This window comes from Saccostrea echinata, unplaced genomic scaffold (assembly GCF_033153115.1).
Source record: "Saccostrea echinata isolate AGI-Se365-2 ecotype Australia unplaced genomic scaffold, CSIRO_AGI_Sech_v1 ptg000007l, whole genome shotgun sequence".
Lineage (NCBI taxonomy): Eukaryota > Metazoa > Mollusca > Bivalvia > Ostreida > Ostreidae > Saccostrea > Saccostrea echinata.
In genome coordinates, this window is record NW_026889756.1 from 1,966,185 (window position 1) to 1,978,288 (window position 12,104).

The 12,104-nt window shown below is 32.6% G+C and overlaps 1 protein-coding gene across 1 annotated transcript; it reads left to right on the forward strand.

The window, feature by feature from the left end:
- The first annotated feature begins 2,354 nt into the window (after positions 1-2,354).
- Positions 2,355-6,810, forward strand: LOC133180832 (uncharacterized). Its single transcript, XM_061315288.1, has 4 exons — positions 2,355-2,709; positions 4,336-4,569; positions 5,100-5,183; positions 6,141-6,810. Exons 1-4 carry the CDS (start codon positions 2,355-2,357, stop codon positions 6,713-6,715), a joined length of 1,248 nt encoding a protein of 415 aa, XP_061171272.1. The 3' UTR covers positions 6,716-6,810.
- The last annotated feature ends 5,294 nt before the right edge of the window (positions 6,811-12,104 follow it).

Below are 12,104 nucleotides of genomic sequence, written 5' to 3' on the forward strand. Positions count from 1 at the left end.
ATTATTTGACTTGAATAATTATATCTCCATTAACGATTTGTCGCCTTTAACAGAACAACAAAATGTTGCAGTGCTTGAAGTATTTGCACATTGCCCTTAGTTAAATTTAATATTTCAGCATCGTTCTACATAGGTACAGAATGTGCTTGTAACAACATTTATTTTCCAGAGTAATTTAATAAATAACCTAACAGCTAAGTTAGAATAATAAAAATATATATCGTAGATATTTTTCCTCATGAAATAATTATTCTTCAAACACGATATGTTAGTTAATAAATTTAAAAAACCTGTAACTCCTTAACTACAAAAAGATAAGTCCTTTCACTTCGGAGTTCCGAATGACAATGAAAACTGAACGATAAGTGAACGCTGAACGCAAGGTGAACGCAAAGTGAACGGAACGAAGAGCGAACGCTGAACGCTTTGTGAACGGTGAACGCGAGCGCACGGTGAACGGTGAACGCAAAACTGTGAACGGAGAGCGCACGGTGAACGAACGGTGAACGCACGCTAACGAACGGTGAACGAACGGTGAGCGAACGGAAAATGGGAAAGTAGAACGTTTCAGGGACTGTAAAAACGTGCCGTTGAGTTTGAAAAATAAAAACATTTCACACGTTAAAGATTATAAACAGGCAAATATAAAATATAAATAGGTCACAAATGTAAATATAAGTAATAAGGTATCATTTTAAAACATCTATCGGGCTATAAATACGGGTTGTACGAGATCAAATTTATCATAAAGCCCTTCGGGCTTTATAGAATTTGATTTCGTGACCAACCCGTATTTATATCCCGATAGATGTTTAAAAATGATACCTTATTTCTTAAATACTATAACAAATTACAGTAATTTTATAAACTTTCCAATAATATCTACATTTAAAGCATAATTACAAAACTTGATTACTTTACACCAAAATATTGTAGTTTTTTTATATGATGTACAACATTATATTCAGTTTCGTCAAGATTTTCTATTCTACAAAACATTTTGTATTTATATATTTTTAATGCAATAGAGGAAATAAAACTGTTCAGAAAGTATGTTTTCTGGTTACGTTCAAAATAAAAACCGATAACAATGTCTTTAAATTCCATTGAATATTAATTTTAAACACAGTTGAAGCTACATCCCATATATATTTAACATTTCTACATGCAAAAATAAGATGGTGCATGTCTTCTACAACAGAGCAAAGAGAACATGTCTATGGTATCCAAAGTTTTCCACTTTACCATATATTTCTTATAACAAAGTAAATTGTGCAATAATTTGTAATTGAATTCCGCAATGTTTTTATCTATAGCCAGTTTAATCTTTTGCTGATAAATAGATTTCCACATTTTTTGACTAACATTGAACATTTCCCCAAGTAGTCGCCGATGTTTTGGCGGAATAACTTTTTTTACTGAGAAGGATATCATAGAAAAATTTACATTTCTTGCTTCAGCCCTACAATAATTTCCATGAAAATTAAAATACCTTTTGTTCTTTATGTAAATAAATTTATGTTGATCTTCACCTTTTTCTCTAATATATTTAAAAATTGTCTTGATCAGTTTATATTCACACAATAAATTTGACTTTTTTTTTTTTAATTTCTTCTCCTATATTTTTGATGGTTTTAAATCCACCATCTGAAAAGAGATCTTTTATATATTTTATATTTTTAACCCAATTTTTAAAGAATACCGTTTTTCCCTTATACAAAAAGAGTCTATTATTCCAGATCGGTTCTTGTAAAATTTCGTTAATACTCATTTTCTTTATATCGGGAAGTTTTTTACAATGATTAAAATAGATAAAAGATTTCTTTATAGAACAAAGGCAGTCTTTTAAAAGAGTCAAAGTCGTTCAAACTAGTACTGTTGGTTTTTAATATATATTCAAAATTTACATTATACATGTACACCCCTAATAATTTGTCAAGGTGGGATAGCATAGAGTTGTGATTATCATTATTCATGAGTCTTGATATCCAAGCAGATTTTAATGCTTGGAACTTGGTAAGTATATCTACTACTCCAATCCCCCTTCTTCTATTTTGCCAATTAATGTATTTCGCTTAATTCTGTCTCTAGAATCTCAAAGGAAGTTGAAAATGAATTTACTTATTTTTTTTAGTTCGTTTTCTCGCGAAATAGGTAAGATAGACGCAACATAGATAAATTTACTCATACCTAAACTGTTTATGATTTCAGTCTATGCAAAGACTATAATGGCATGTAGTTAATTAAAAAAAAATTATCCCAGCATGTGCTACTCATCGTACGGAATATTAGCATAGATTGCTATGTCAGGAGGTCGAATTATTTTAGGGTTGAACTAATAGACAACCGGAAAGATGGCGGCAGGTTCGCCAAAAAACAAGAAGCTCAGGCTTCAAAACAAGTATGACAGTTCCCCAGAATGGGAAACTGTCTTCAATTTAGCATCAACTCAATCAGTTTATCCAGCGTTTGCTATTCTGCAGCTTGGTCCGGACTGTAATGCGAATACGAGTGCATTCTTTACAGATGCCAGGTGTGACTTCAGAAAGGTGGGTCCAACAGGGAGCACTTCTCTCTATATGATCGACTTCTATGATGTCTTCACAAAAGGCTTCGATCTATTGTTAGATCTAAAAGGTCAATCACGGGAACTTAATGAGGACAAGCAGAGAGCGGTTGACATACTTGATGATTATTTTAAAGAGAAAGGTAACTTTTTGTCCCAACTAATGAAACTATTGAGATTTCCTGTTATTTTTTAAATAGAGTAAATCCTTGAATTTTGTTCGATTTTGTCTTGAGTTTTTATATGGCGCAAACTTGCTCAGGATTTATTTTCAGATATTTCATTGATATTATCATTCTTAACACATTATATCAAAAGAAGGAGTCTGAGCAGGCCTGCGCTTCATATTTTACAGTCAAAAAATTGACACAAAATACAGTATTTATACCCCCCGCAAACGAAGTTTAGGGGGGTATATTGGAATCAGCTTGTCCGTCTGTCTGTCCGTCTGTCTGTCTGTCCGTCTGTCTGTAGACGAGATTTTGTCCAGACCATTTCTTGGAAACTGTTGTAAGGATTTGTCTGAAAATTTGTACACTTATTATTTGCCATTTGAAGGTGTGCACCTGGTATTTTCATCGTGATTGGATAATTTTTTTGCATTTTACAGGTGTTTTTTTCATTTTTATTATGTGGTTTTGTCTGGATCTGTTCTCAGAGACTATTGCATAGATTTGTATGAAAATTTGTACACTTATTATTTACCATATGAAGATGTGCACCTGGTATTTTCAACATTATTTGATAATTTTTCTGCATTTTAAGTTTTTTTTTTTCATTTTTATTGACTTAGTCATTTCGGGTTCATGTCTAAGGTTTGAGACATAGAATCTAGAACATCTGTACAAAAATGTGAACTACAGCTTAAAACAACTCATTGAACTAAAAAAAAAAGATCACAAAGTATTAAAAACAGTTTTTACATTACACAGCAGATAGTGTAAATCCATTTGTCCCTTGGGAGTAATGAGTGGACATGCATCCAGTTAAAGATTAATTAACAAGTTCAGTGTGGGAAGCTGTTAGGGCATCTCTGATCAAGCAGGTCTTATCTATATCTCCTGGGAATTGGGCAGAAAGAAATAAAAATCTCTGTTGTCTAAGTCTCTTAATTGTAATTTATGTCTGTCAAAATACATAGTTACTGGAACCAGCCTTTTATTTTTAAAATGAGTTTGATATAAAGGTATTAAGATCAATTTGATTTTGTATAATTAATTATGATAATTTTTTTTTAACAACCAATTTGCAGAGTGTCATGACTCACAAAGAATGACAGATAGTTGCAAACTATTTTTTCAATGTAATAAAAAACACTGTAATTATTAGTATTGATGTTTTATTAGGCTGCACCTTAGTTTCATTCATTAAAAAAATATAATGAGTAATTAAATTTTCACTCTAAATGTTTAAGCAAATTGTGAACACCTCTCACATCTTGAAAACATTAGGGATTTGGTACCTTCTCTGAAAAACCCAGCGGGGGGTATTTGTCCCTTTTGGACAGTTCTAGTTTCTTTTGAAATCATTGACACATTTAATTAACATCATTATCTGACCTCTTACTAACCTTATGACATCACAGTCAGATAAAATGCTTAATGTTTTGAAGTCTGCATAATTTATATCCTCCTGGCTTAAAACATACTCTCAGATTTCCCCATCAAAGTTTGATTTTGGGGGACAGATATGGGCCATTACCAAATTTTGTCCTTTCACAAGCAAATTTTTTCATGTCTTAATTGAAATCCTCATTTTACTTATTTCAGAAAGTCATGAACAAAGCCTTAGTAATGTTTTAGGAGGATATGAGTCGACAGAGGAGAGGAGTCAGGAAATGGATGAATTAACCATTGCTCTGGCTGAACACTTATTGAGGAGACTAGCACCAGGACAGTCTTGTGTAATTAACAAGCAATTAAAAGTGAAAGTAGAGGAAGAGAAATGTCAGTGTGGATTGGATCATTGTAACAGCACACCTGTGTTTGAGAGCACAGGAATAGGTACATTAAAGTTTGTTTTAAATTTATGGCTGCGCAGTTTCATTCCGTGTTCATTCACTTTGTCTAAAAGAGAAAATACTTGTTGGCATGTATGTAATAATTAGATTTATGAAATTAAATCTAGTCTTGAACTATAAGTATGTGTAAATTACTAAATTAAATCATTACTGTAAGTTTATTAACAAAAGTATAATATTCTACTGACACTTTTACAAGGTGCACCTTGGTCAGAATACTTTAAAAAAATGGTTACAAGCAGCATCAGTTTCTGTCTTTTGTTGTGTCTTTTTTTATTGTGCTTAAAAAATGTCAACCAGGAAATTGAAAAAAAAAATAACTAGCAAGTTTGAAAATACACTGTGTCCATAATCATGTGTGATAGTAAGTAACTTAGATGATGATTATATTTTTAAATAGAAGTTGAGGTGTACAGCTGTATATAAAATTTTAGAAAATTCCTAATCTTTGCTATGTTCACTATATACATTGGTTAATGTTTTGAAAATTTTCTCTGTGTTTTTTTTTTTCAGGAGATGAAGCAGCATGGCATGGTTTTCCTGATATTATGTGCTCGTCACAATCAGTAGCTGTTGTATCTGGATATGAATCACATGGTATATTGAAATTTTTAAAAAAATCAAACAATGAAGGAATCTTTCACACATTTTTGAAGATATATGAAATACACATATTTTTTTTTTAAAAGAGAAATAATGAATTATGACTAAATCTTGTCTAGCAGTGTATGGTTCTTGAGTGTGTTTTTGTATGTGTGAGGATTTGGGGGGGGGGGGGGGTTGAGGGGATATAGCAACATTAATTGATATAATTTTTCTCTGGTTGTTGGAATGTCTACTTACAAAGTGTACATGTACATCTCCAACAAATATTAAAGACAAATGTAAACTCCTTCCCACTAAGTCAAGTATTATATACAGTGAAGTATTCAAGTTAGAAATAATTCCCATGTCGGAAGAATTGTTGGAGAATATACCCCAATAGTCCAGAGATTTTATTAGCAAATAAAAACTGAGCCCAAAGGGTGAGGTTTTTCATTTGCCAACAAAATCTCAAGACAGAGGAGTATATTTTCCAATAATTCCGATAACAAGGGAATTATTTCTATTCTGCTATAATGGTGAATTTTCAAACTCCTATATAGAGAAAGGGAGAAGCTAGATGTTGATGTTAACATAAGTGCCTTATTACATCACAATTGAATGCTACTTCTCTTTAATTTGCACTTCTTTCATAAGAAAAAGTATGAGGTAATCCGAATCCTAAGTAAACTTCTTTTTCACACTAATTTACGTCACTATCAAAAGGTGCCTTGATCCTCTTTCTAGTAAAAGCAGTCAAAAGGTAACTGATTTAAAGTTAAATTGATAATTTGCTGATGACGTTTGTGATTTATTGGAGAATAATGGTCGTGACTTTCCTTTGATCTTTGCAATGATAACCATAGTAGAATTTGGGATACATTGTATATATTACCGAGTTCATTTAATGTGTTTGTCTTCATCTTACCTTTGAATTAGATGTAGTTGTTTAATATCTAAAATCTTTTTTAGTTGATGAAAAAGAAGATTTCTCGGAAGAAGAAAAGACATTTTGTAAAACGAGAGTAAACAGCAGTCGAGGAGCTGAAAATCAAGTCATTTCCCAGACCATTGTTTTTTCATTCATCCAGAGGAAACTTTATCCACATTTACAAAACTTTCTGATACCAAACCTGTTGATTTCCCCGTATCATTACAGGATTTTGATGTATGACTCTCTCAATGATATTCTAATCTGTAGTGTGAAACTCCCAATCTTCCACGACAAGGATAAACCCAGAAGACTGAACATTGCATCTGTGGTTTTCTTGTGGATGGTTTTGCACTACAGATTATTTTGTGTTGGAATTAATGTGAAAGAAATACTGGAAAATGGATCTATAAAAGACATCAGAGAAATTCAGTCAAAGTTTCCAGACAGGGCTGGAGAAAAATTACCTCTGTATGAAGACTGTTCTAGAATTGGTATCTCTAAGTTTCCTCCTGTTTTTGAGGAAGATCTTCCCTCTTTTGACAATTTTCTGTATGGTAAAAGATTGTTTAAGTCTCGAAGATTATTACATGCTTTGAATAACAAACAAAGCTAAAGTATGTACAATGTGTATTGTTTTGTTTTTTTGTTTTTTTTCCATTAGATAAAATCAAAACTTAACTGTAAGAATATTGAGCATGTTGAAGAAGTTACTTTGTAAAATTCTGTTAACAAACATTATAATCATGTGTTTACAAGTTTTCTTGATTTCCAGTATTTATGCCCCCCTTCGAAGAAGGGAGGGCATATTGCTTTGCTACTGTCTGTCCGTCAGTCTATCGGTCCATCAACAGTTTCCTTTCATTTTCTTTGCAGAGGTTGCACATACTGAAATGAAATTTGGTACACAGATTTATCATAAAAATATCTAGGTCAACTTCTGTTTTGGGTACAATAGAGCAATTTTTGACAGAGTTATGCCCCTTTGACATAGAAAAATTCCAATTTTTAAGGGGGGGGGGGGGCATAAGTGTTTCACAAACATCTCTTGTTAGTTTTAAAACTAATGTCTGTCTCAAACACAAGTGTGAGAGAAATTGAAGAAGGTTTATAAGATTTTGAAAGTATAAATTGATTATTTTCTAAATTCTAAAATAAATCTACAATTTGGTGATTGAGCTAGGCAACACAACTGACAAGTGTACCTTTTCCTTTTGTATTGCATTATCAATAACCTTAAATTTTTTATTTGATGAAAATGATCTGAAGAATGAGGGGGAAAATTGCAAATTTCATCTCCTCATGCCAGTTTATAACCAGAGAATAAAAAAAGTTGTTCAATCAATAGGTATTCCACAATAGGTGTTCAAACCATTAACAAGCTTAAGTGCCAATTAATTAAAAAAAAAACGGAAAAAAATTATGACAAGATCCAAGGAAATATTTAATATTTCAGAACTCCAATAATCATTTATTTAACTAATTTATTTTACGTTCTGTATACGTTCTGTATAATTTTATATTAAGTAATAACTAAAAATTCATGGTGACAATCTTTTTTATGCCCCCCCCCCCCCCCCGGTTGTATGTTCGTTCGCCCTAAAACTTGTTCGTTCGCCCTTGACGCCGTTCGCCCTAATTCTGGTTCGCCCAGAGTCCGTTCGCCCTAAAACTTGTTCGCCCAGGGTCCGTTCGGCCTCTTTATATTGCAGATAGTTGAATAATGAGCCAATGGATTTTCTTCAATACGTTATGGTGTTTCTACATTACATGCAAAATATCAGCCAAATCTGTGATGTACCATTTCCAACTTTTTTCTAAATTCTTTGATGCTTACAGAGAATGACTCTTAACGTCTCAGTTCTTTAATTGTTTTCAAAACATACCGCGGATTATTAAAAAAACACGGATATGATCCCCTAAATTGCAGTGACATTATTAAGTATATTTAAACCAATTAAGCATGAAAAAAGCATTAATATCAAATTTGAATAGTTTAATAAAGAACAAATTAACTGGGGGAAAATAGAAAAAAAACACGAAGTCGTAAAATATTGAATAAAATAAAACATAAATGATGATAAATAATAACATTAACTATATACTGTATATATATATATATGTATATATATATATATATATATATATATATATATATATATATATATATATATATATATATATATATATATATATATATATATATATATTACGGCGAACGAGAAATAGGGCGAACCAGAATGAGGGCGAACGGATCCTGCGCGAACGGACTCATGCGAACAGGTAGATAGGGCGAACGGACCCGATACCCCCCCCCCCCCCCCAACCATAATAGTGTTACCCTGTTCCGCGTTGTTCCGTCATTCTGTCATCATTGACTTTTCGTTCCAGGGCTCAACATTAACTTTAAAATTAACTAGACCATTCGGACTATTACATGAAAATTCTACTAGACCTGACCTCAATTTCACTAGATCTGACCTAATCTTCGTGGTTTACTGCAATAATATTAAAACCTGAAGAATATTATCACGAAGAAAAAAAACCCATAGTCAAATAACATCGTCAGTATAAGTAAATTGATGCTTATCATAAGTTGGTTTTGCTGCATAGAAAAAAAGAAAGAAAGAAAATGAACATCTTTATTATAAATTCAAGAAAATATCAGAAAGGGAAATGTATTTAGTTCTATGAGTGGTTTAATAAAATCACACCATGCAACAATTGTAAATGACCTAGCAGGAAGGGAAAATCTTGGTAGACTAAGCAATAAGCATTTAAGAGAAATTCAAAATTGCAGCAGGATTTATGAAATATTTTGGATACGTCATGGGAATACGCAGGTCAAGTTCGAATATGGTCCATGGTTCGATGTTTTTTGACATAGTTATCCCTCTTGAACTTAGAAAAAAAAACTTAGATGTGTTGTAACTCCACGAATGCCCCCAAAGGCAGCCAAAACTTCAATTGCCATATTTAGTTTTAAATTTGTATTCAAACTTGACCTGTATTTTCTGGTGAAATACCTGCATATGCAATTTCAACCTTAAACAAGTTAGAGAGCGGAAACTGAAAAAGTTCTTTTTTTTTCTAAGTTCAAAAGGGATAACCCTGTTAAAAATCATCGAACCAGAACCATATTTGAACTAGTGTGACTGTCCTCCCCCCATCATGCTCATGAAATAGTTGTTTCAGTTATATTTTAAATGAGCCTAACACATTTTTAGTTGCATGTACTGAACATGAATGATTCAATAATAAACTTTACATTACGCGTCATTTGATACACAGTAAGAAATTTCAGGTTAGAGGAAGTTCGTTGATTACTTGTGTGTGTGTGGGGGGGGGGGGGCTCCGATATGTTACAGTTTCTGTGGATCCCTGCAAGAAATTTCTGGATCTGCGCTAGAGACGTGAAACATCCTATCATCTGCATAAATACTGACATCTGAGTGCTTCATACATTTATAGAATATAATCATTAACAAATAAAGAACAGAGGGCCCACCATTGACCCCTGTGGCACTTTTTTCATTATATAGACAAACACTTTTCCATGTAACACATTTCAATCTTCCGCTAAGACAAGAAAAGAATTTTTACTAACCGTATAGCAATTTTGTTGTAAGTGGGTTATATATAATGCATATCTAAATTGTTTAAATTAATGCTCCATAATTTCCCCATACTAGTATATTAAAAGGTTCCTCATAGAAAATGATTTTCAAGAAAAGTACTTTTTATAATTGTATATTCTCTCGAAAACTTTATTTCAATCATTGTAAGATATGTTTTCCCTTTGAATTGTTAAATTAACTTTTTAATCAGTTAGAAGAAAAAAGGGGGAATCACATGCATATGACTAGTATTAAAAAAGAGAAAGAATTAAATGAAATGATTTCCTTCAAATGCGCCTTATATATGTATCATTCATATGCTATTTACACCACTTAGACGTCTCATATTTAGCCTTTTCAAGAAAATACTGACTATAAAAAACAAACAAACAAAAAAAAAAGACTACGGATAAAAATATGCAACATTTTTCAAATTAATATCGTTGACAACTTGGTACCTATAAACCTATGTAGAAGATCCAACATCAAGATGGCTGCATTCACACTAACAGGGAAAAATATATAGATTTCGTGATTTTTCCTAATATATTTCATGTTTATTTCTCAACAGCGCCTCTAAACACAACAGCATTTAATTATATAGATATCATTTTGTGGAGAAGTTAGTTATTTAAGTGTCTGACCTATCTAGGTTCTGAGCATAAAAATACAAGTCTTGTACGTAAACCAATGGTCGGAGAGACGTCATGATGAAAAATGGTGTGCTCACGGTCAATCTGATTAAAATCAGATCTTTGTTACGCTCCGAAATTCTGATGGTCGCTGTACAAAGTGATTTTCAGAATTTCGGAGCGTAACAAAGATCTGATTTAATTAAATCAGATTGGCTCACGATAAAATATTAAAAACTATAGATCTAGATATACGTTTATTTGGCTTAAAGTCTTAAAAAATACTTTTGAAATGTGTATAATATAAAATATAATTGTAGGGACACCCTGCAACAGACGCAAAATCAGACGGGGGCCCCGGTCAACCCCTTAAAAAGAGAAATTAGGAAGAGCTTTATTGTGATACTTCCCCTAAGCTTTCTAACAGGAGTCCAGGATTTTCTGTTTAATTGCAAGACTTTTCACAAAAATGTTGTTTTAGTCAGTAAAACAGATTTTTTCAAATGAAGAATTTTACGACAATGAATTCAAGTGACGTACCCGAGGAAACCTGTACATGTAAATATTTTTCTTCACCGGCGATATAGCTAGGAGTGGGGTAAGGGGGGGGGGGCAGTGGCATAGCCAGGCAAAAATGATGTGGATGCTTTTTTGACGACAGGGAGGTCTGGGATTCAGTGAATACATAAGCCCCCATTCCCTCTCTCAACAGCGGATCCAGGCAGTAGAAACCCTGGAAGCTTTTCACAAAAATTACAGTATTTAGGGTTGTTGGAATGGGTATATATATGAAGAAACATATGTAATACAAACAAATTATCTTTGAACAATGAAACAATTTCATTGAAAATTTGAAATACATTCTTTCTTTAAAAGAAATTTGCATATTTTATTATAATAATATTTAAATTTAATTACCTTTTTGAGGGGGGAGGGATAATGTGGATGTTTTGGCATATTACATTTAGCATACATGTACCAGCCTTATATAAGGAAAAGCAGCATACATGTATTTAAGTACTTCGACATCGAGATGTAGTAGACTAAAATCGAGATAAATTCATATCCTCTATATTTATCTGTTTTTTTTTTTGTTTTTTTTTTTTTTATTTAAACACATTCATTGATTTTTGAATATGGTTTTTTTTTTTTTTTTTTTTTTTTTTTTTTTTGATGATTTTCTGTTTTTATCAGGGACCTATATATACTAAGTATTTAGGTCCCTGGTTTTTATCAGGATTTTTTTTTTTCGTGTCGAGTTTAAGAAGTAATTGCATGGTGCCGAAATTAATGCATATAATATATAATGTGAACATTGCATTCCAGTGGCGGATCCAGAAGTCCACGGGGGGGGGGGGGGGGTTGAGGCCCGTAGGGCCGAAGGTTGAGGGCATGGGAGGAGATGTCCCCCTGCCAAAAGTGGGGGGGGGGGGTCTGGGCGCCTCCCCCGAGAAAATTTCTTTAAAAATGGCTCCAAATGGTGCATTTTCCAGCATTTTAGATTGAATTAGTTAGTTTTTGGCCACTTTTTTCCTAGTTGTTTTTCAAGACCGACCTACCCAAATTTTCAAGAAATTGAACAAAAAATTAAAATTTTGGGATTATTTTTAACTTCCATGTTAACTTGAAAAATGAGACTTTTCTAGAGAAAAAATTAAATGTAAAATCTGATAAAATTAGAAATATCGCCATTTGCTATATAATATCCAATTTTCATTTTAAAATGCACTTCCAACACACCGTCGCATGTGAAGCT